The sequence below is a fragment of the Aplidium turbinatum genome, chromosome 11 (assembly GCF_918807975.1).
Source record: "Aplidium turbinatum chromosome 11, kaAplTurb1.1, whole genome shotgun sequence".
NCBI lineage: Eukaryota > Metazoa > Chordata > Ascidiacea > Aplousobranchia > Polyclinidae > Aplidium > Aplidium turbinatum.
The window spans coordinates 16,851,408-16,877,647 of record NC_137482.1 but is presented as its reverse complement, the minus strand read 5'-3'; the positions used below and the strand labels follow the sequence as shown (position 1 = coordinate 16,877,647).

General features: G+C 36.4%; 1 protein-coding gene across 1 annotated transcript; it reads left to right on the top strand.

Moving 5' to 3' along the window:
• The first annotated feature begins 385 nt into the window (after positions 1-385).
• Positions 386-15,658, top strand: LOC145779937 (alpha-tectorin-like). The gene is made up of 11 exons (XM_082591625.1): positions 386-505; positions 1,176-1,238; positions 3,007-3,082; positions 3,527-3,701; positions 6,633-6,793; positions 7,338-7,509; positions 8,298-8,371; positions 10,325-10,517; positions 11,383-11,493; positions 11,737-11,845; positions 14,622-15,658. Exons 1-11 carry the CDS (start codon positions 454-456, stop codon positions 14,801-14,803), a joined length of 1,368 nt encoding a protein of 455 aa, XP_082447751.1. The 5' UTR covers positions 386-453; the 3' UTR covers positions 14,804-15,658.
• Positions 15,659-26,240: the final 10,582 nt, after the last annotated feature.

Here is a 26,240-nt window from a genome sequence, read left to right as displayed (position 1 = left end):
ATAAGTTTATCATCATCACGTGCCGTCTCCGATCCGAAGGTTGGCTGTCATTTTCTTCCACAAGTCACGTTCTTCCGCTACTCTTTTTGTTTCTCCAATGCTTGACAAATTAGCCCACTGTATAACGTCATCTCCCCATGTTATTCTCCTTCTTTCCCTGCGCCTTTTTCCTTCCACCATACCTTCATAAATAAGTTAGATGCCATTAAATCTTCTATGATCAATATACTCTTCTGACAAAGCCTGAATTGCTTGGGTTATTGTTAACTGTCTTGTGATTCACGGGGGAAAATACTACCGGACGAAATTAATAAATTATTAGTATGTAGCTATTAACAGTGCAACAAAAAGCCTTTACCTACTTGCAGTCATATTTTGTTTTGCAGCTTGATAATCTGATATATAAATAGGTATACGTTTTTACAAATTTTAAGTGTCGTAAAGGTCAAAACAATGCGTTATCTCATTGTTTTTGGCTTTGTGTTGATGGCGTGTGTAGCACCAGGTGAGCGCAAGTCCAAGTTAAATTGATTTTGAATATAGCCTATATTGAAAATATGTAGCTATGGATAGCTTTGTGGCAATTGCGCCAAAAATTTATATTAGCTCTTCAAAAGTTAAAATTTTGAATGAGTATGGGAACCCTAGCCTATTTATCTTCGAACTGATAATGCTTCTTTAAAAACTTCATCTTGACAATTTTGCATACTTGTAGAGGCTTTGGACCACAAACGTAGAACCAGTCATCAAGATTGACAGTCTGATGTATTCTCTTGTGATTGAAGTGTTGTCTGTTGGTTATTCCGTCCACTGAATTTTGCTGAATGGTGAGCTGTCCCAGAAATACGTTGCTCATGCAAAAACTTCGAAAATAGAACTAGTTTGTTATCCTAATAGTACCACTCAAAAATATTTTATTTCAAATTTCTTTGCTTTATTTTGGTTAGCTTTAAAGCGAGTTTCTTATTAGAACCCGACACCTAAGCAATTTCGTTTCCTGATGCCCTTGAAGCAAACTATGAGATTGAAGATTCTCATACCTAAAAAGGCTGTAAAAATCTATATAGAACTACTTGGCTTGGCCTATGCGTTTTAAAAATGTGTCAGGGTACAACAAAACCACTGTTCTTTCAAAGCTGAGCCTACTGTCAAATATTTATTGCACTTTTTGACAGGTCAGTCTGGACGTGAACGACGAGGGATTGGACAAATTGAACAATCAGGAGGCTTATACGGAAGTAAGTGCATCTTAGAAATGCTACAAACCCGTCCAGACAAAGTCATTTCACTTATCCCTTTCCAAGTTTAAAACAAATTATTGAGTTACATCCAGAGCGGATTTCTTCAAGCTAATTGATCTATTTAATCATTTCATCATTTTAAAAATTCTTTTCATCGGACTGCTGACGTACAAATTTTGTGAATTGTAGCACTTTGGAAACTTTTCAAGCTAAGCTATTGCTATTATATAGCCTACTTAATTGCATTTTTAAATGATAAAGAACGAATAACGCAGGCTGGCCTACTTAGGCCTATACCCCTGGGTCTATAGCACATAAAGCTTGGCTAAAAATGTGCAAAATCGGGACTAGATAGGAAGTTTAGTTTAGCTTGTAGGCCTAAGGCGAAAATTACTTCACATGAAATTGAGGACTGGACTTGGATTACAACTAGGGTCAAATTTTCCACTAAGGCTGGGAAACTTTCCCATGATAGCCTATTGCTTGAATGATCAGGTTACTATTTTTCTGTAGGGCTAGGCAATAAGAATCCTACCACTGTGCTGTATAGGCCAGAGGTGTAGTTTGGTAACTAACATCGGTTGACTTGTTGTAACCTTGCAGCAAATCAACGTTTTTTTACATTGATTTAACGTCTGCTTTACCTTGTCAGTGTCGTGTAGCTTACTGTTTGTTCAAGAAAACACCACCTTGTCTTAAGTAGGAGTTGAACTGAGATTGGAATCACGGAACGGAGTGGAACTTGAACCAAAATTAATATTTGTGGTTGTTTTAAGTTGTTGCCACTTACATAAAAGCGGCTGAATAGCTCGCTAGAGGTTTAATTTAAGCAAGTGTGATACCCAAGTAGCCTAGGTCTTAGAAGCTTTTACCCACCGAAAATAGATCCACAACTGATTTGTATAATACCCATATTTCGGAAACCAGCATTGCTATTTAGTTTTAGGAGATAATATTTGCCCCCTCACATTTGGGCTTGAGATTTTGGAGTTAAGTTAAAATCCTTTATATTGTAATTACCTTTGACTTTTTACCCTAAAATCACAGGATTTTTTGGAATTGAGAATCCAACAAAATTACACATTAAGTAGCCCTACTAAAGCCGGCGGTGAGATGGCGCAGCGGATAAGGCGTTGGTTTTCCAATAATACAAACCTGGTTCGACTCGCGGCGTAAGCTGTTTGTTGAAAACACCGTTCACCTTTCCTAGGGTGTAATAAATTGGGTGGGCACAATGAGAAGAACCTTATCTTCTTCGACACTTCGAACTAAGTACGAAAAAACTGAACTAAACAAAACATTGTCGCAGCCTAGGTAACCATATTGGTGACATTAACAACGATCATGGTACTAAAAGAGAAACTCAATCGACTGCATAACAAAGCATGTTCGTTGGTTGTAGGCTATTGCTGAAACAAAACCGAGTGAATCAATGGTGGTATTATATTAAGAATATTGTTCATCATGCTTTTTTAGTGTTAGAGCCAGAAACCAAATGTGAAAGAAGGCAAATAAAACAACAAAAGGTTTTAAAAATCATATAAACAACCACACTTTTGTCTAAGGCTGGTTGGGTACAGTAGGCTACACATATAGCAACAAATTTTATTAAGGGTTTCACATTGATTTTTATCGCTCAAAACGTAGAGTATACATAGGTTTGTCGAAACGAGACATAATTATCAAGGCATTTGATAAAAAGTTTTTCGTTATGGAAATTTTTCAGGATCTTAATACTTCTGCTATCAATGCTCATGTTTTTTAGTGGTAAAGAATATACCGCTAAACGAGACTGGTTCCGGAGTTAGAATCGAATGCGATTACAACGACACCAACATATGGTAAGAGAAAATCAAACTTTCTTTTAGGCTTGTAAGCTGATAGCTGGTAGCATCACTTTATCTTTAGCTCGTGCTACTACAGTTTCATCAGAACATTAACAGATAACAATATATTCAACTACCGGCGAGTAAGAACAGCTTTTTGTTCATAGGCATTTAGTGGAAAAAAACGTTTCCAAGAAATACAATATTTACAAGCGGAAACCTTACTCTGTGACCCGTTGTAAGAGGATCTACATAAGTCGCTCAAAACTCCGATAATTATGTAACTTTCAACAAAGCTTTTTTTTCGGTTCGAAGATAAAACTTCATACAATGAGTCAATTTGTTTCATGGGTTAATTTTTCGGAGTATTTTTCGACTTTCAAAGTTTTATATTATTTAATTTTGGTCTATTAGCGATGTTTCAGAAATGTACGGTGAAACAATTGTTTGCTTTTTAAGGATTTTAGATTCCTTTTTTATGGGATTAAGCCTAACCATACGTCAGGTCAAAGAAATAGTTTTCTTGGACAGTGAATTCAATTCAATTCCTGGATGCACCTTTGAATATAATGGTGTTGGGAACGTTCATGCTGATATAGCAGGAGCCTTTGGTAAATGTGCTGCATCCATTGAGGTAAGCAAAATACGTTTTAGCCAAACTATTTCTCTCAAAAAACTCTCAATGGATCAATCAATATATAGGCCTACCCATGGCCACCTAAAGATACGGCCTGATTTGTCACATTTTGCAGAAATTTCCAGGTTTTTCTAACTTTGAGCAAACGTTTAAATAAATTTTTTTTAAAATTATATTCTTACGCTTTCTTTATTCTTTTCCCCAGATGACACAATAGGTTTTAACATTCTCACATGTTGAAAAGCAAAGAAAATTTGATTTCGAAGATTTTAGTCAGACTGTTAATTTTCAATAACAGTCTGATTTTGCGTTTTTCAACTTACTTTTTCTCATTTACTACTGCTTCCCCAAGGCAACAAAAAAGTTTTATGTCATTAGGAAACCACAAAAAGTAAAAACATCTCAAAAAATGTCAGTCAAGCACTAGCAGTAGCTGTAATCAAAATCTGCAAAATGTGACAAATCAGGCCGCATCTCCAGGTGGCCATGGCCTACCTTGTAAATGGATGGGCTTTGAAAATGAAAACAATTAAACGGCACTATTTTAATTCTCAGTGAGTAGGCTACAGAAGGTCCGCAGTTATGGGAATTCGGTGATCAAGAGACTTCGTTCTGAGCAAAGATATCCGCGTTTCCGGAAAGTAGATGCAACTTAGCAACGACACGGCATTTAACATGATACCGTAAAGTGAAAATAAACTATAAATTAACTTCCTAGCCCTTGTCAAACATTAACAAGCAACGAAATAATTGATCTACACACACATACATTGAAAAAACAAATGTGCAAGAATGAAACTAGCATGGCAAAGGAGATTCACATGAGGAAAGAGTAGCCTGCTTCGCATAATAATAATGCTTGTTTTTATATAGCTCTGTATCCATCGCAGAATGCGTTGTTTCTCAGCGCTTTGCAAAGCAGACAGTGTCAATGCAGCCGTATAGAGGCGCAGCAGAGTGCATTATTATCCGAATCCATCCCATTGCTCAGTGCCAAGCAGGAATTAAAAGATTAATCATGATTAATTAAGTAAAGACGTTAGCAAATAGCCACAAATTTAACACTTGGGTTTGGTAAAAAGCAACCTCTGTCTGCTCTTCGAACTACAATTCTGGATTAATTAAGTGTCTACTCATGCAAATCCGAAATGTTTGCTTATATAGATTCTCGCAATTGATTGTATGATACTCATGTGGGCAACATGAAATAACAACTTTCTCACAGTTCGTTTTATCGGTAAAAAAAATTAAATATTTTGTTAATGACATGTCGAGTTTCATTAAAATAAAGTCTAACACTGATACTTTTTCCCCCGTGTATAAAACATTCAAAATTGTTAGCCTATTACTTTTAGCTTAAATCTAAGGGTCATGCCTTTTCATCTTGGAAGTGTAAGCGTTCACTTGTTCACACGACGCAAACTGCACATAGCCTACATTGTCATTAAAGATCTTATACTCAAATGTCAAATTTGCTTAAACAATAAACCATCTTTAAAGTCTTTTAGAATTTTACGCAATTGTTTTATCAAACTTGATACTAAAATCCACGATGCTTTGCTTATAAATTCTACAATCCCCGCCTTAACAGTTGTTTACCGTAGACGCCTCCTATTTGCTAAACGGCCAACATGTAGGCTATAGCCTATGGCATTATGTTAAATGCCTTGTTGGTGCTAGGGTTTATTTACTTATGGGTTAAGAAAATTACGTCTACATCAAAAATGTATTTATGGAAAAAGCAAAAGCAGATTCAATAAACTTGAAGTGTATAAAGTGGTTCACAATATTTTATGCAACGGTATATTAAATCTTAAATGTTACAGTAAATGATCTGGCCGCTTTGAAGCTACTTTTGCCACGATTTGAGGCCATTTAAACACATATGCAAGCGCACCAATAAATACAGAGGAATTGCATGAAGATAATTCTATAAGTTTGCAACAAGATAAGCTATTCAAAACGAAAAGTCTGCATATGTAAAGTTCAATCGGTTATCTCTGTTTTAAAATGGCTCTTTGGTTTTGATACGATTGAACCGACTGCTTTTGTAAGCAACAACATTAGCAGTAGTGTAACATTCAGCCTGTCAATTTCCGAGACTGGCTCTGACGATAGTCAAAAGCTTGTTGAGCAAAACCGCCATAGCTAAGGTTCTTGGGAGACTATTAAATAATTTTTTCTAAAAATTATATTTTTACGCCTTCTTTACTGTTTTCCCCAGATGACACAATAAGTTTTAACATAATCAGATGTTAAAAAATAAAGACAATTTGATTTGGAAGATTTTAGTCAGACTGTTAATTTTTCAATAACAATCTGATTGAGCGTTTTTCAACTTAATTTTTCTCATTTGCTACTGCTTCCCCAAGGCAACAAAAGCTTTTATATCATTAAGAGACAGCAAAAAGTAAAAGCATCTCAGAAAATGTCAGTCAGACACTAGCAGGAGCGGTAACCAAAATCTGCAAAACATGACAAATAAGGCCGCATCTCCAGGTGGCCATGGCCCAACCTACCAGTTTAATCAATTGACCTCTCACTTGTTTCTATCCTACACTTTCGAGCATTGATTTACAAACATGTCGTTAGTTTTTTTAATTAAAACTTTTATTTTCGTGCATTAAAGCGCCAACTAGCTTCCAATACTAAGCTTAGTTATAACATAGCAGAGCCATCAAAAGGTAGAAACCGAGTTAGTGTTTGATAATTACAAGGATGTCGCAAGTCGCAACACTGAATCACTACGAATGCTTTTTATTAATATTGAGTGTGGCATTGTGAAAATTATGCGTCTTAAGATTAAAAAAGAAATATGAAAATGATTGTAAAAAAAGTTAGAAATCTGTCTCAATCTTGCAACCTTGTTTTTATGATGATTCAAACGGTTACTTCCTGTTAAGAAATTATATCCCATGTGTTTTACAGGTTCTTGAAGGTGTCGTAACAGTACGGTATAAAATCTGTATAGTCCCTTTTCACCCTCCAAGCCAATTGATTGCCAGAGATGTTTCGACGACTCTTTGGCTAGCTTGCGAATACAACAGCACAATATATGCTGATGATTATTACATCAAACCTTTAATCAAGTAGGCTGGTGGCAAGTTCTTTCTATTCTAGGGTTATCATTGTAAAGCTTGTGCGTCTTTTAGATAATTATGTTTCAGACGATTCCGTGCTCAGAAATTAAATAAACTTTAATTATTTAATTTGTAAAAAATAAATAAAAAAGTTTAAATTCATCTTTGAAAATATAATTAGGCTGGTATTATTTATTTATTCATAATGAAACATCACATCATCATCATCATCATCATCATCATCATCATCATCATAATGTTTAGCAACATCAGTTTAGTTGTTTATGTTCTTTTCTCGTGTTTATGGTCAAGATTAAGTTTAGCATCTCATTTTGGACTCTTTATTTTTTGAATGTTTGTGCTGTTATTTTGTTTTGTTTGCTTGTGGTTAAACTAAGCACAGCAACTTCTTACTGAAGTTGTATTTTATTACTTTTATCTCATTAATAGTTGTCAATATATTTAATTGACAATTCTGGATGTCCTTGATGCTTTGCGAAAAAGTATTATATAGACTCACACTTGTACGAATTTTCATATTTTAATTTTCAAGAAAAGTCGAAGTGAAAGGAGAAGATCAATTAGGAGATATTCAGATTAGTATGAAAAGATACACCAATTCAAATTGCACTGACTTGGACATGAGTGGGGACGTTGTGATGCCTTATCCTGTTTTTGTTGGAGTGAAGCTGGATTATGGAGAAAATACTGGACTAATCCTTCAGGTGGACTAAGCTCTAAAACACAGTTCTTAAAGCAGCAGGGACAAATGTAGTAGCTGAAAGTGGGGCTGCCTCTTTACAGTCTTGCTACATTTTGTACAAAAATGCTGTACTGTATCTTTGAAGCAATTTTTTTTTAAATAAAATAGTTTTTAAATTGTGTTTTTCCGGTTTTCCCAAGAGCGGTTTTCCCAAGAGCGTTTTTCCCCCTTATCAGCTGCATTCTCCTCGTATAAGTTTTATGGCAAAGACTACCTTATATTTTTGTCAATGACAACAGACAAAGAACATTTGAAAAAAATCGTAAACATAGAGAACTTCTTTTTCTGAGAATATTCACTTAAAATTAATAAGAATTACATTAATATAAATTATAGTATAAGCAACTTAGTATTCGTAATAGATCATCATTATAATCTGATTTCTTGTCCCTTCTTGGTTGATGCATGATGGTTGCGGTAACATTTAGATTATGAACAGAAAGGCAAAGAAATCAATCTTCCCATCTCTCTACAAACCTGTTCTAAGTGTCTTGGCAAGAAAAAACTTTGTGCTTTCGATTGGTGTTAAAGTGAAACTCCTTTGCTCACCACACCAGCCTTCATACCGCCCGACCCCATGTCATTTACAGGACCCCCAATCTCCGATGATGTATGACGATTAATCAACTGTTTGTAGCTGACTTTGCATTGAAAGAAGAAAAAAAAAAACGCACCACTATAATAGCTTAAACTACTTTCAATTTTAAGATTTTAAGTAATATCAGCAACGATTTGAAAATTTTCAATTAGGTCATGGATTGCTGGGCTCAACCTACTGATTTTCCTGGAGAATCAAGACGGTACAATATCATAAGTCCTCCAGGGTAAGCCACAACTATGCTTAGACATTGAATCGAATTTGTTCTGCATCGTTAGACATAGGCTACAGGAAACAAATCCCCATTAGTACTTTACATGTTGGCCTACGGAAATGTGGGCCTGAAAGAAAATAATTTTCGCTAATGGTAGGCAAACTTTACTGTATCGGTATAACGGTTTGAAACATCCGTATTGCATGAGCTTAAAGTAAATTAGGCTATAAATTGATTGAGGAAAGGATTTTAGTCTATACAAACAGTTTGCATCTAGCAAAGTTGAGTAAAGTCCAAAGTTTCGAAGTATTTTCTAACAAAATTTCAGGCAGTAACAAATAACCTTGAAAGTTGCAACAGACAACTAATTTGCAAACTTTACCATTTCATGGTTGTTTTGTTAGTCATGGATGTAGTAGGTGGCGATGCAGGGAGTGCGACTTCACACTCAAAATTTTCAGTTTAGAATATGGACAATTTATTTAAAGTTTAGGCAAGAAATTTCAACATAAAACTTTGGTAGATAGTTTGCTTTGTTGAATCATAGACAAACAAAACAAAGTAACTTTTGCGGGTTGAATATGTTTTATTACAAAGAAATGCAACATAATTAAAAAAAATCAACTCAAACGTTTTCGACGCGTTGGCTACGCGTGTTCTCATCAGGAATTACTTAAATCTGCAATATACATAAATCGCTTGTGGCTCATCGTTCCTTTTGTGTGTGTTCTAATTGTTTGTCACATGCCTGTAGTTTACACATCATGTGATCTGTTTCCCCTCCATATAATTTAGGTCGTAATCATTTCTTGTATCACTTGTTTAGTTTGTGCTTTTCAGTCCGGAGTGCCGTTACAAATTTTAACATGCTTTCCAAATTTCATTAAATTTGAACCATTTGGTTTCGTGATTAAGAATTGAGATTATGCTCTGTTATATCACAACAAAATACGTGTTCACTAAACTTGATTTACACCGACACCATGTAAGTTACGCTGATAAAGAAAAATAGAAGATAAAGCATTAAATAAAGTCATGATAAATAATAAAACAATAAAATAGCCAGATATCAAGCTCAATAGGGGATTTTTGATCCTCCTCTGTGCATGTGCCACTGCTCTAGCCTGCATGTGCATGTGCCACTGTTAGACATGGGAAAGTGTAAAGTAGGCTATAGGCAATAGCAGGGTTACTCAACTAATGTTAATAAAGGTCCAGTGTAACAAATGGAATGCTTTTAGCGGTCCGGTGCATAAATTACTTCATATGCAACCATGAAAAGTTAAAGTATCAATAATCGTAACGAACCATTTTTTGTTAGGTAAAATGTAACTCCTCTAGGATTTTTGACAAAGTATTGGGGGGCTTCGCTCCGAACTACTAGGATAATCACAGAAGAAAATGCTTTCTTCCAGTAGAAATCTGTTTAAAGAGGCCCAAAAACGTGGCAATGAGGTTGTTTTTCCGAAAGCCCGAGGTCCACTATCAACACTCAGAAGGTCCGAATTCGGACCGCGGTCCGCCAGTTGAGTAGCCCGGCTATATAGCGTATGGTTTGTCGCAAAAATTGCTTAGGCACAATCGATTGTATTAGGGCAAGAATTCTTTAATTCTATCGCAAATTCAAAAACGAATCTTTTTCTAGGTTTTTAAATAAAAGTTTTGTTGATATTTTACAACTTTTACCGGTAGGCAGTATCGTTGAGAAGGGGGTCCAGATGGTGCTTTTGGACCTGCGCCCTGGATAATTTTAGGGGTGGTAACCATTTCAAGGAGCCGGGAACTTAAATACTGCAACTTAGCAGTAGGTAGAAAACCACCTTGTATTTGTTGGATGATGCTTTTTTTCTAAAAATGTCTGAATTTGGAGCCGAAAAGTCTCATTGGCACCGGGCCCTTATCCTTTCAACGGCCTTGCCAGTAGGCTACCAAGCAACCAAACTGTCATTTTTTAATTCCATGCAGATGTGAGGCACCGGATCCGAATTTACCTGGTGCCAACGTGATTTACGAAAACTACGAGGGAATCAAAGCAAAGTTTTCCTTTAAATCGTTTGTTTGGTCACAAATGCCTGTTCCTGGTCAAAGAATTTTTGTTTATTGCAAAGTGAAAGTTTGTGAAAGTCTTATTCCCGGCAGCACATGCACTACTAAACCGGTAAGAACACTAAGAAATGTATTATAGATATGTCAGCCAGACATTGATGAACCTCAAAGTAGGCTATATACTGTGGAAACATACTGTGCAAAAAATGCGAAATGGCTTTTGCTGATTGTTTCTGTTGTATACAGCTTTACAACGGCACTGGCCTATATGTTTTGTTTTCGTTTTTTTTTTAATCTTTATCTTCGGACTAACACAGCCTTTGATAGGTTATTTCTGACAGTTTCGCATACTTTTAGAAGCTTTGAATCACTGGCTCTGGGCCGATTATCAAGATTGGCACAGTGAAGTTTCTGATTGTTGAAGTGTTGTAGCCAAAAAATTTCTCCATCCACAAGGTGTCGCTGAATGGAAAGCAGTCCAGAAATTCGTTGCTCAAGCGCACACTCCGAGAGCTAAAATGTGCTAAATTCGTACATGACGTTATTTTTATGTTTATTTTATCAAGCAGTTGAAATATGATGATATGGTTGAAATACCTGGGCTTGTCATACGATACAGATATACCGAACAGCCCCAAATATGCCGCGACATTTCAACGCAAAAGTTATCTGAAATGATGTAGTTGTTTGATATTTCAATTATGGTAAGGTTACGTCAAGGTTATGTATAGGCCTATGTTAAGTACGCTGCTTTATGTTAGGAGCATGGGGCTTTATCCAATTTGCCTGCATGCTATGAAGAAAATTATTTTTCTTCAAAAACACGCTGGTTGTAAAATCTCATTAGAGGCTTCCGCAAGAAAATTCTAGTTACGTGATCACATACGGATACTGACCCAGGATACGAACATAGGCTACGGATGTAAGGAATATTTGCCGTTTACTCACCGATTATGTGTATTTCCATAAATTTTTAGAGTTGTGCCTTCTCAAGACGGCGCAGAAGTGACCTTTCAACTGGTTTAGACAGCAATGAAAAGATTGTAAAGATGAATCCACTAACGATTCGTTCTCAGCCTTGTGACAGGGTAATTTTGTTTTAAAAAATGCAAAAAAATACAAAGATTCATTCATTCAACATCATTAAATTTATCAGTTTATGCAAAGTGTTATTGTCTAGTTTTTCTTATAGGTTGTTGAAAAGGCCAATATGTTTTACCACTTAGGCTATTAGGCTAATAACTTTTCTTTATTCTGTAGTATATCTTTTTATCTTCTACCTACAAGCTACCTTTTGCCTACCTTCTACATTTTGTTAAATTTCTTGTCAGGCCAAATTAGGATGTTCTCACGAATGTGCTACATCAAGACTTGGAGCTGAAATGTGCATTTGCCCTGAAGGTTGGACTTTGCGGCAGGATTTGAAGACTTGCAGACAAAGTAAGTTATAGCTTTATCTTATTCTTTTGTTTTCTTCTATACATGGTTTTGGCCAGGGTTTGTCTTTGTTTGATAAATAAAGTTTAAATGGGTCTTTTTATGTAAAAAGATAAATAGTTTGAAACATCTTGATGTTGGGACGAAATAACTTTGAGTGCACTTGTAGATTTGTGCAGCTGAACTTAATTCTGTTCCCGGAATTGAAAGATGTACTTGCAAGCTAGTGACGGTATTAGCTCAAATCAAGATTACTAAAAGTAAAATCATATCTGTTAATTACTAAAAGTTATTTCATGACATTGGTTAATGTGACGTCTACGGCAAAAGCGCTGCGTCAACAAGAGCGTAAGATATTCCAAACACTTGCACAAATTTTGATCATCATAGAACCACTTTTTTCGTAGTAGGGCAATAATAAACCCTTAAATAATATAGTTCTGTAAGTAAATTTCAATCTCACTCTTATAAACATTTTCTGAAAATTATTTGAAAATTCTCACTAACAAATTTTCTAACTTATTGGAAAAAAAAGACCCTTGACATGCCGTATATGCAACGAATACGTTGCACTTGGTCGTAGGACCACTCAGCAAGTCAACAAGTGCTTCAACTCAGCAATTACATTTCAGCTACTGCAAAGTCAGCAAATGAGATTTACGTGCTCAGGTTGGGCCTTGCTTGGTCATCGCTTGCCTAACTGAGTTTGCTAACTTGTGACATTCTAAGTTAAGACTTGCTCAGTTGTTACTTACTCAGTTTCATCATTTATCAACTTCAGCCACTTGCTGAAATGTTGCTAGTTTAGTTGTCACTCAGTTGCGGCTTGCTCAGTTTACAACTGCTGACTTGTAGGAAACTCGTTGCATTCATGACTTAGCTTGCTATGTACACTAAGCCAACACAAGTATAAGTTTTCTAAGGAAAATAGTAGGTTTACGTGAGATAGATTTACTCAACAGTCTTATAACCCTAACCAAAAGAATAACTATTGTTCACCTACATCTTGTGGCTTATCAATTATCATACTCTTGCTTATGATTTTGTTGTTTGGTAAAAATAGGTTGCAGCCATAGTCATCTTCAGTTAGAGGCCTCGTACACGTGCGCAATTTTTTGTGACTGAATCAAGATTGAATTAAGATACAATCTCAAAAGACCCGACAAGATCTGTCATAAAAACAGCAGATGATGAAAGTTTGCATTTTTTTTCTGGATTTAGTTGATTTGTCTGAATTTATGAAACCAAAAAAAAGGTGAAAGAGAAAGGTCATTCACGAATGATACAGCATCTGCACTTATTCAAACTTGCGGAGGTCTGGTTTATCTTGCATTTCACACGACTATGTCGCTTTTGGGAATTTTAACTGCGACCCCATTGAAAAAGCTTTTACAAAATTACGCCAATGCTCTGGTGATACGTATTTCGTCAATGTGCAACAAGTGTTACAAAAAGTTAATATAAGGAAAATTAATTGTTGTAAACTAACTGAAAATTAACTTCTTTTAACATTAGGCTACTTTTTGTTTGTTTGATGGTTTTGGTGCTTGTGTTGCCCCGTGAGAAAAAACTTTTGCTACTACTTAACTTAGCTTTATTTAGAGCAGGGGTTCTCAACCTGGGGGCCATGAGCCTTTTTCAAGGGGGTCATGGAAAAATTTGAAAAATAATAATTTTTTTAATTTATCATCTCTAAATCCAATCCAACACTATATAACAAAAAAATAAATTAAAATTTAATAAAAATACTAGTACATTTTGCCCAAATCTTCATGAAATAACTAAGTTTTTTTTATTTAAAATGAAGTTTTTTAATTTTTTTACAAGGTTGAAAAAATAGGGGGCCATTAATTTTTTAAAATTTTCAAAAGAGGCCACGGTGTAGAGCATAAGAAAATAACAAGCCGATTATGTTGGTAAGAGATTTTTGTGTAAGTTGCCAATGGTGTTTCTGCATTTTGTATATGACACACTGTCACTTTAATCTATCCTGTCGGTGCCACAGCACGTATTGTTGTACTGCTTTGCGACAAACTATTTTTCTTGTTAAGTATTGGTATGTAATTTATCTTTGCAATTTAGATACCCACCGAGCGGTATGAATTTGTAGGTCTGATTTGATGATAGTTCTGTAGCCTACTGAGTAAATAGGTTATCTGCGCAGCCTCATGTATTTACACATTATATCTCATGTGGTTTTATATCTCATGTAGGCTACGTTGTCACTTTCATACTGAAACAGCAACTCAAGTTTGACCAAATCACAGCTTCTTATGTGCTTGCTTTGAAACTTTAAACTTTGTTCTTTAAATTACCACACTTCATTGTTAGTTTGGAACGACATCTATAGCGACATACCGTATTACATGATGGGTTGACTTTAAAAACAGCATAACAAATTGATACTGATGTGAAAGTGTAGCCTAATCATTACTTCAAGCTCGCATTATGCGACCACACAGACATTGAAGGTCGCTTACAACCTCACAGTTGCTGCTAACTGTCAGATTTAATCAATAGTCATTGTCTCCAATCGCACGTGTACAAGGCCTCCATATAAAGAAGGTCATGGTTGCAACTATTTAGTTTTTACTTTTAGTTTAACGCACTTTTTTCATGAAATTTATTTCAAACTCTTTGCTTGAATAATTTTTGCGTAAGCCATGCTTCACATTTGCCAAAGAACACCTCAAAACTATCGTCATTACTACTTGTTTAGCATAATCTGCTTTTAATGTTCGTCATGTTTCTAGTGCTTTTAACTTATTCATATGTGCAGGTGTGGAAAACGAAGAAACTGTTGTTATAGCCCCAATGCCAAGGTATACTCAGGATTTCAACGTTTTCTACTTGACGCTGCTGGTTGCACTCTGTGTGGCAATTTTGAGCGGTATCTTGTACGTGGCTAGGAGACCAAAGAAGAAAAGTACTTTTGCGCTAAAGCAAGCAAATGACATTTAGATTATCAAAGACATACCTTTTTACAAGATGATAATTTTAAGAGCATCTAGCTTTAACCTGACTTCAGATATACAGTATTTTTCAAAGACATCCATGTTAAATTAGTGCATATTGCTAGTACCTATACTACCTAATCGTTATAAAGTTGCGCGTTCGCAATAGGCGACAAGGCCAGCATTGAGAATCTTGACCTACAATAGCGTTTTCTTTACTGCTTGTTCAAATCATATGCCTCATACTCAAACATCAAATTTTTGTCTACATTTGACTCTCTTCAAACGATTATTTTTCTTGCTCTTTTTGTCACTGCTTTAATTGTGACATTGGTTAATTAAATTGCTTAACAAAACCTAATTAGAATTTTTTTTGCATCTTAAGCTAATCGATTTTACATATTTTAACCATGTTGTTTTAGTTTGCATTTGTCTTTCTCAATAGACAAGTAGGCTTAATTGATCGAGTGGATCAAGGAACCACAACAAGTCTAATAAATATGGTTACGGTACTTTAAAGGTTGAACATATTGTTTGCATGGATGGAAAACATCTCCGTTAACAGTTATAGTCGAGGCTATATTTTTTTCATATTTGTTTTAACGTCTGTCTGTATTTAAAGGAGGTTCAGGGCCTCAACCCAATTGTTACTCTGCTTACAGGTCGAATATTTCAATAACATTTTGTGCTGCAGACTTAATATTATTTCAAACTCACAATATATTAAAGTGTAACCCAATGTGCTGTGCATTTTGTAGCTTGTTAAATCAAACAAAATATATATTTAGAAATTTTCTATGTTGTTCTTACTTGCAAAGTTAGGCCTCGTTTTACTGAATGATTGAAATTCACTGCTCGGCGAAAAAATACCAACGCTAGACCATGCTAGACTTATGAAACGGCAAAATTTAGCAAAGATGGTTCTCGTTGTAACGCACTCCAGAGTTAACTTTCCACTCAGCGGCACCTAGCGAATGGAATAATTGAGAGGCAACATTTGTAAATACTGAGAAGTTTGTGTGTTCATCAAGATTGCTGTTGGTTCTAGCAGTGAAAATAAAAGAAAGGTAGTCTACCAATAACGCTGTCTTCAAGCAAGAGAGTCAAAGGCCTAGCACAATCTGCGCTCAAGCGAAAGTGTTTAAGTTTCGTTCTCAAATCCAACCTGCCTTAAACAGGTGTTAATTCCTAAGTGGCAAGAAGACCGCCGAAAATATTGTCTCCAGTCACTTCTGCAAAAAAATGTATAAGTTTCGACTCTAGCTTCGGTTGAGAAATATAAATAAATTTAGTTGTCTTCACTAAATTTAAATGTTTTGCCTTCCTTCAAAGAGCCAGAAGTCTATGATAATTTCTTTTAGTGAGACAATTCAGAAACATTTAGGCTATAGCTTACCTTGGCGTCGGTGATGTGTTAGATACGATACGGTAGCCCATATCAAACAACTTGTGATTGCTAGACTGCAGTACTGTAAATTGCAAAATACAACACTGGATTGAAATACGGACATAAAACCAAATATAAAACGATTTCCAGCAGTTTTGTATAAATTAAACCAAAAAAATCTCCAGCACGAAATATTCAATGCCAACGAAGACAACATTGTTTTGTAAAGAAAAATTACTCCGGTAAGCCGCCCCAGAGCGCATTGTGAAAGAACTCTTTCCTAAACGACTCAAAGATAAAGGAAATATTTAAGAAATTCAAGAAAATAATCCGATTTTATCTTTTAAACGTCCTTTCGAATTCGATGCATTGCAAATGTAGCCTATCGTGTTCAACAAGAAGTTATAAAACATTCATCCCAAAGATTTGTCGAAGAAGTTCAATGAGGCAAAATTATAACATTTTATTAATTTTTCATTTTCACGTTAATGACGAAAAATAAAATGATTGATTGATGATTGATTTTCGTAAATATTTTTTCTATTTTTTCAACCATTCTGCTTGGAGTTCCTTCATATTGGACAACTCGAGCTACGCATCCCTGGAAAGAAAATTTTATACTGAATACGGTGTATTTAAAAAACAACAGAGGAATGTGTTTCGGAATAAACTTTTAGTCGGAATTTATCGAAGGGTCAACGGTTTCAATTAAGCAAAATCGTATTTTTTTTTTAATTTTGCAAACATTTTCCCCATGTTTATAGCCTTTTTGTTAGAAGTTTCTTCATTACACGTAGGCTTTGGAGCCATTAACACAAGCCCGGTCACCAAGATTAACAAAGTAAAGTTTCTGCAGGTTTATAAAGTGTTGTTGTTTGTAAAATATTTCATCCACCAGGTGCAGATGAATAGAGAGCAGTCTTGGAAGATGAACGGAGAGCAGCAAAATGCGTTGCTCAAGCGCAGGGGTGCACAACCTTTTTGCTATTGCCGGCCGCATTCAGATTAATTCTATCAGGGTGATTGAAAAGTAACTCCCTATTTTAAAAAAACTATAATTTATTTTAAAAGTAGAATTTCTACAATTAATGAATATGAGAAGGAAGTATAATGCATGGGCTTTTATTTAAAATTCGATATGGGCGCCTTTATTTGCCACCAGCTTCTCAAGTCGACCAGGAATCGCATCAACTGATTTCGCAAGAAACTCTTGCGGGATGGAAATCATAACTTCTCGTATTCGCCCTTCAAGTTCTTCCAAATTTCTTGGTTTGGTTGAGTAGACTTCCTCTTTCAGCCAACCCCAGAGAAAAAAGTCGCAGGGTGTTAAGTCAGGACTTCTGGCCGGCCATTCGTGTGAACCGCGACGACCCATCCATCTTCCAGGAAATTGAGCATTTAGTCATTCACGAACAACAATAGCAAAGTGTGGAGGAGCTCCATCTTGCATGAAAATCAAATCTTCAATATTTTCCCAAGCACTGATAATTGGCCAAATTTCATCTTTCAACATAGCGAGGTACCTTTCGGCATTCATGGTATCGCGAAGAATGAAAGGACCCACAATCCTATCAAAAGTCATTCCACACCATACCGTTACTTTGGGTCGATTTTGCATTTTTTCACAGGTAACACGAGGATCTTCTTCCGCCCAGTAGTGGCAGTTATGACGGTTCACAAATCCACCTATGTGGAATACAGCTTCATCACTCCATAGAATATTTTTAAAGAGGTTGGGCCAATCTCTAAACCAAGCCAACATTATTTCACCAAACTCCATACGAATGTCAAAGTCTTCGGCAGAGAGTGCTTGACAGTAATGCGGCTTCCAAGCACGCCATTTAAGCTCGTTTTTTAGCACATTACGTACACAATGAAAGGAGAGCCCACTTTCTCTTGTTGCTTGACGAATTGACTTATGTGGGCTACAGGTAAACATTTCTTGAACAACTTGCACTACCTCAGGATCTCTGGATTTGGAAGGACGACCGCTTCTTTGAGTATCAGCCACAGATCCTGTGGTCATAAGTTTTTTATGACAATTCTTGATCGTCTTCGGGTCAATTATGGGCATGTTTTCCCTTAATAGTTCTCCACCATCTTTGCACTTGAACAATGCATCCCCAAACTTCGTAACGCGCGGCTATCTGGGCACGTTCCTGTAGAGTAAGACGTCCAGCCATTTTTGTAGGGTTTTGAAATAAAATAAATTTGAAAAGATTGAAATTGAACAATATTTAAACAAATCTGAAAGGAAAACAAGAACATAAATTAAATTGCCATACATTAAGTAATATATACACAAAAATTGAGAAACATGATATAGCATTTGAATAAATTGTATTTATTTTAAAATAGGGAGTTACTTTTCAATCACCCTGTACAAAGCACGGTAGCCTAAGTTTTAAATGATTTTTTTATATTTACATTATCAAAGAGGAGAATTTATTCGTTAATATCTACTAAACTTGTCATAAGTTACTACGGTACCTAATTGTGCCATCATAAAATATCAAGCATTTTTTTAAATGGATTTATTCGATAAAATGATGCGACATTGCAACTAGTGACTCCCTTGATTTTGCATACAAGCAGATAAACTTGTAAAGTTGGGAACCTCGCGAGATACCACCAGTCTTAGTTGAGACTCCAGGTTTCCTCCAACAATCCCGTTCGGTAGGCCTACTCGTTTTTCAGGTAGGCTACGGTACTTCATTTGTGAAAAGGCAGACTCGCACACGTAAGTGCTTCCGAAAAGAACAAGAGCGTCTTTTGCCAATTCTCGCAATATTGGATAATCAAGTGCACTTTTCCACGTGCCAAGCAACTTTTCTTTGTATTTGAACTTAGTCACAAGCTGTTCATTATTTTCTAATTCCACCAGTTCCATCTCAAGATGTAACGGAACACTTTCTTGAATCTTGCCACAAAGCCTTGTGTGTTACCTATCATTGCAAGTGCTCCATCTGCACATTGTATAAATACCACGAAGATTTTTTAAGTCTAATCCATTGCGAATGCAAGCATTCTTAACAGCAACAAATATGTCTTCGCCACGATTGCGAGAAGAGAGTGTTTTCATTGAAGGAAGATCTTCGCAGAGCTCACAATTTGGAGACTGAGAACGAATGAAGATCAATAGTTGCGCATAGTCCTTAATGTCAGTTGATTCATCGATACCCAGTGAAAACAAAGTTGCTTCTTTGTTAACCTTTGTCTGCAGGCAGAGGGTCAAGGTCAACTGTTTGGCGATATCATCTTGCCGACGTTGAACTGTATTACTCGAGAGAGCAATTGAAGAATACAGAAGTCAGTTTCCTTACCAGGATCAATTTTTAAACTTGACTAGACTAGGTGTGTCTCCAGGCTACGTATTTTTTCAAGTTTCATGTTTAGATTTGGACCTGAAGGGCGAAAATCGGCTGCTGTGAGGGCGAAAATCGGTAAAAACAGTTACGCGCGCCGCACAGTAACCAGTAATGGCTACACTTACAGAAATATACAAATGAAACAAAAGGTTCGTGGGAAAAAAAAAATTCGCTTCCCGCTGCACCAAGATGATATGCGACTCTATTAGACGCTTCACAGCGATTATTGTTCGATTGAATGAAAGTAGACATGCAAGATGTCTGCTGTCGCACACTTTTCTTCAAATTTTCGATACAGATTTTCTTCGACTCGACTTCCAATTTTGCTTAGGCCTTGTTGTGTGACATATAACGACAAAAATGCTGCTTTTGCATTTTCTCCTTTAACAGTTTTAACTACTTGACTGCATATTAAACTTACACATCATAGTAAGCTATGCGCTGCCTTCTCGATCATGAAATAATCCAACTCCCATTTGGAATTGAATACCCTTTTCTCCTCTGCTACTGTTCTTTCTCTTTTTAAGGACATTATTATTTATTTGCGTCAGACAAGCTGTCCAGTGTCCATATCCATAACAAAACAATGAAACAATACCAGTGGCGTATCCTGGTTGGTTGAGCAAGGGAAGCAATAAAACTCGTGGGGGAATAGAGCGTGCCGAAGGCACGTGTTTTCTAGGGGGGTCCGGGGGCATGCTCCCCCGGAAAATTTTTGCAAAATTACACTCAAATAATGAATTATACTGCTTTCTGGAAACACTTTTAGGGTAATTTTTGTATGAAATTTATTAGCAGATAAACAGCTATTAACTTATTAAAGGTAGCTCATACACACGAACGGGCAAAAATGCGACTATAATTAGAGAACACCAAAAACTCAGCTACAAAGTCAAGTCTAGCTTAGACCTCACATATCCTGTCTTATTCCAAAGTCTATCCAGCCAGGATAACAGTGTAAAGCCAACACTTGGCTCAAACTTTTGCTTACAAGGCCGATATTATAACCATAACAGTGCCCTAGATTTTCTCATTACATAGCTCACTGGCACAACATCCAACAGAGCAGAGTTGCCAGACTATAAAAAAGTCTTAAAGCCAAAATAATACAAAGAAAAGGCTAAAACAAGGAAAATATTAGACAAAAAAGGCCAAATGGATATATTTACCTGTTTCTATCAAAAATAATAAAATTTACATATATATTTTATAACTTGTAGTGGATTTTAATAAATTGTAGCAAAAATAATTCTGAAAGTAACCCAAAAAATAGCAAGTTAGCCTATAAAAGTAGCGGATGAGTTTTGATCCGCCACATTACGAGTATTAAACAAGTATAGAACATGTATTGAACAATGTTGAATATGGTTTCATCTGGTAAGGTTACAATATTAGAGAAATATTGATTATTATACATTTTGAAAAGTTATTTAAAAAAAAACTAATTCTCGGAATTTGGCTAATCTGGCAACTCCGCGACTGGAAGCAATTTTTAAATCGCTTCCAGCGATTAGTTAAAAGAAACGTAAATTGCGAAAACTTTGCGCTGCTTTTTTCCTTTCTTTCAAACTTGTTTCTTCTTATTGCAAAAACGAGAGCAACGGATGCAATACGAATCTTCGCTTCCGTTGGCTTCCAACTTTTTTAAAATTAAAACCGAGTTCAAAATCATACGGGGGGCATGAGTTAAAAACCGTTCTAAATCGCATTTAGGTAAAGAAATTACGAAATCGTTTTACTGAAAAATATCAGCTTCTCTTTTTTCAATTTTGACAGGGGAAGCAATGCTTCCCTTGCTTCCATTGAGGATACGCCCCTGAACAATACACAAACTGCAAATGCACAAAGGTCACAGAGAACAACTTTGGATGCCGTCGGTTAAAAACCTCACTTAATAGGCTATTTACTGTTACGTTTTCTACGCAACCGCAGTTTTTACCAGGATTCTGTTCTATGGCGATTGATGGCTCAATTTTCTCCGTTTTAGCAAAACGTTGCATTATGATGTAAAATCGTGTGATTTCATCAACTATAACTTTTAAAGAAATGGCTTCAGTTTCAAGTTGTTGCTGTGAAATAACAACTATGCAAATCTCCGCAATTCACCTCTGTGACGAAATCCTAAACATGATTTTACCTTTGCTGTTCTACAATCGCAAACATATTGTTGTAATTTGCCAATTTTAAATTACGTAATTGCTTGCTTTTTCTTTTATTTTGAAAGTGCTTTAGGCTATATACCTCCGCACAAACAAGTTTCACATACATAGTATAACATAATAGTATAAACATTACGATAATTCTTACTTTTCAAATTCAAAAACTCTATTCATTCTGGAAAAACACTAGTTCAGAAATTGGTGTTTTAAATTCTGCAATTCGAACTCACGAATAAAACAGTTCCTTGAGACTCATTGCGTTACCTCTGTGCCATCGAAGCTTTGTTACGTCAGCAGCGTATCTGCTGTTATCAGGGGAATAAACATTTAATAAAATTAAACCTAGAACCCCTGCACATACAATGAGCGTTGGAAGAATTGAAAGTATTCAGAACGATAAAAACAATCAGATGACATCAGGTCTAATATAAAGCGAATTGAGTAGGCCTATGCAACCGTTAATAAACGAAAACATGTTTTTCCTCAATAAAGCATCAAACGTTGTTATATTATTCATTACTTGATATTCACAGGCACTGACATAAGGAAGCAAATTGTGTAATATTCTGAAAGAGTCATTGTTAGCAACACGTAATCGTTATTCGTTTGATACTAGAAGATCTAAACTTATTCCACAACTGGGATGCGTAAAACGGCATAACTTACAATAAGAACGAAATACAATGTTTTTTACAGCGGGTGGGCATTTAGAAAAATGAGATTTTTCATTATTTGCAGCACAGTAGGCTACTGAGAGCGTACTTGCCTTGAAATATCATTTTCATCTGAGAGAGAACTCTCAATAAATATACCCAGGTAGCCTATTTTCAGGCCCGGATTTAGGGGGGGCAGAGGGTGCAGGAGCCCCGGGCCCCCCGACTTTTAAAGGGCCCCCTGTGTGGAAAAAATGTGATTTTGTGTTATTTTTTTTCTTTTCAGCCTTTAAAGTTCCTGCAAAATGCTGTGCAGTACTAGACTGATGCTATTGCAGACGTAGAGATGGTTTTTCGCGCCGTAGGCACAAAAAAATTTTTTGCACAGGGGCCCCTTGATCTGAAAGTGCCCCGAGCCCCCATCAGCTAAATCCGGCCCTGCCTATTTTACAGAGTCTGTGAACACAATTTCAGATTTACTTAGATGTAGCAGGGGAGCACGTGAAAGATAAAAGTTTTTTGGGGAGATTAACATACCAAATGACTTTTTAGAATTGAAAGGAATTTCATGTTCAACAGCATACTTGTGGCAAACATCCAACAAATTTTGTAAGCCACACAAACTATAGGCGAGATGCAGCAAATGTCATCAGCAAACATAATATGATTTAGACAAAATTGCCAACATAGCAACCAACTTTTGTTTTATTGAGCTCGTAAGAAAGCTGATCAATATATACGGCAAAAAGATAAGGGCTTAACACCCCACCTTGTCTGACTCCATTGAACACAATAAATGATTGGGACAGGTGACCTCCCCACCTCACTTGCATGGTTTGTTTACTATAGCCTACCAGTATTCCAATAAGCGAACAAAATTCATAAGCACGTTCCGTGTGATAAGCGTTTTAAACAATAAATGCTGATTGACTTTGTCGAAGGCTTTTGAAGCATCCAAAAAGACAGAATATACATAGTGTCATGACTGATATAAGCGGACACTGCTTGTTTTAATAAAAAAAAACACTCATGTCAGTAGGCTACTATGACCAGACTTAAACCATATAGCAATATATAAACCACATACAATATAGGCTAGCAATATATTAGCATATCAACCATTAACGCATGCCAGCACGGGCACGGCCGCCAAGTTGGCGACAAATGGATTGGCAAATGCATTGAAGTCAGATGAAGTCAGATGGTCAAATGCATTGGTGCCTGCAATGTATTTTCGTACGTGCCACTGCCATGCTTAGATTTCCAAACACGCGCGGCTTGAGGTTAAATAGAACTGCTATTCACAAATCACAAACCCAAGTAAAGTTCAAACAAACATGGATTCGGTCCAATTACAAAATTTTTGTTTAATAACAAAGTAAAAAAGTTTGGAATGCAACTTGTAGGTAGAGTAAAAACTGCAAAGCCCAAAATGTAAGAGCTAAACTTACCTTGGCTTGGATGTTGGGCAAAACACCACTTTGTGCAATATGGTGACTACGCCCAGAAGCTTGTTTAGTTATTCGTCGTTGCGGATGGCGAGCTGAAGGTGACAGGGAATGATTCTCGTCTTTTTGTTGTCGCGGGCGGCGTTACCGGCCAACTCCAACACCTCGGCGCTCAAGTAGCCTACTCGAGCACGGCCACAAGGTAGGCTACACTGGTGCTTCTGCACCTACGCGCTCCGAGTAGTGTCCAGTGCGAAAGAGTCTGTCTCTTTGGCTTCGGCTTGGATTTTCCGCCGCCTTTGCCACGTCCTGAAATGTTTCAATTATTTGAGGTTTACAAAGCTTGGAAAGTTGAAAACAAAACAGAATTTTCAACAGAAACAAATTTTGCCGAAAGACATGTGTTGGCGGCGCCAACACTTGCTTATTAGCTTAAATTACGTGTCAACGATTGAACGGCCGCATGCGGCTGTACGTCCGCAGGTTGAACACCATTGCAAGCTAAGCGGATACCGCGAGAGTTGACTTATCGTTGCTTGATTTTGCAGTTTCTTTGTCAACTTAGTCGGGCGATTAACCAACTGCGCTATCGGGCCAGGTGTTCATCCGAAAAATAGGTTTCCACAAGTTAAGCTCAGTCCATCATGTTAGTTGATATCTCTTTATCTGCAAACTTTTTTAGTCGCAGTTTGCCTCCCCGTTTTGCGTTCATCTTGATGTAATCAACTAATCATTCTAACTAATGGATTCACTGCAGGAAACCTTTTTAAAAAAGTGAAAAATTGAAATACCTAGTTATGGTGAAAAATGGAGTCTGGACTCTGGATCAGGGTTGCCAGATGGCCTTTTTTTAGGCCAAATTCCAGAAAACTGGCCTTTTTAAATTGCAGTTGGCCTACAAAAATTGATGCAAATAAGGCCAGAAAATCTGGCCTTATTTGGCCCTTTTTATGGCTGCAAGTTTTGACCGGTTTAGAAAGTATTATTTTAAGGAAATTCAATTTCAATTGTAATATAAAAGTATCACTTATCATCACTTAGAGGCTGACCTATATTCGTTTTAATTAGTGAGTAGAGACATTGGCAGAGAGTAGAGAATGTGTTAGCGGTGGACAGGGCGATTCTATTAAGTTGCACCTGCCGTAAACCGTAAAGTATACACTTGCCTTGTTTGTTAATGTGATGTGTTTGCATTCCATTTGTTCAATTTTGTCGTATTTTGTTTGCTGCTAAATAATTTCAAAACCGAGTAGCCTACAGTATTAGTTTTAGTTCTTATGACATCTTAAACGTATTGATTTTGTACTGGGTTGGTCTGTGAATAAGTTTATTATAAAAGCCTACGACAACACATTTCACTGATTTTTGAACACTCCACGTTTACCGTACTTCTGATCCGGTTTGCAATACGCAAAATGCTACAGAACGACAGGAAATCTTTGCATTCGTTTATTTTTGATTTTTTAGATTCGTGGTTTTAAACTTCTATACATCAAGCTGGGATTTTTTTTTTGCTGAGACTTTTCGGTCATTTGTCCGAAATGACTTGAAAAAATTCGGTCATTTTTTATTTATTTCGATCATTTTTAGTCATTTTTGGTCATTAATAGTCAATTGACTATATATTTTTTCGGACATTTTGACCGAATTGACTACATTTTTTTCGGACATTTTGCTAAAAAATCGGTCAATGACTGATAAATGACCAAAAAAAAAACCAGCAAATAAGTTTTGATGTGAGTGAAGGCTATATTTTATATTGTTATTGCGAAATTGAATTTTATACATTCTTTAGTTGATACAAACAGTGTTTTATTTTAATAATTCTTCTGTATTCATGTATAGCCCTGAAAATAGTTTCCAATCCTGTAGTTGTAGACATTCCTGGTACATATACTCAATAAGACAAATTCATGCTTATTGCTTAGCTAGATGTTCCGAATAGCACTGTTCATGAATTGAAGTAATAGTGGTTTCTAGTTTATCTGCTACTACAGTAATTTTTCATTAATCAAATTATGCAAACGAACCGGTCATTATGCTCTGACCAGTGCCGGTCTTAGGGTATTTCGGGCCCTGTGCGAAATATGCTTTGTGGGCCCCAATGACAATGATCCAATTCAGTAGCGTAGCTTGGTATTTTGAAAGGAGAAGGGGGTGGTTTGACGGTCGGCGGGCGAAGTCTGACGGCGTGATCGCCGAAGGCGACACCCAGCAGCGGGGAGTCTGGGGGGCCTCTCCTAGAAAATTTTGAAAAATTTCTTTGAATTTGGGGCATTCTGAGAGCATGTTCAACAAAAATTTGCGTATAAATATTACTGTAAAATGGTTCTGTCCGGTGGCATAGCAAAAGGATAAGATCATGCTTTCTTTGGCATTTTTCGGAAACAAAGCTATGTCTCTAATGTTGAGTATGGATGCAACCTATT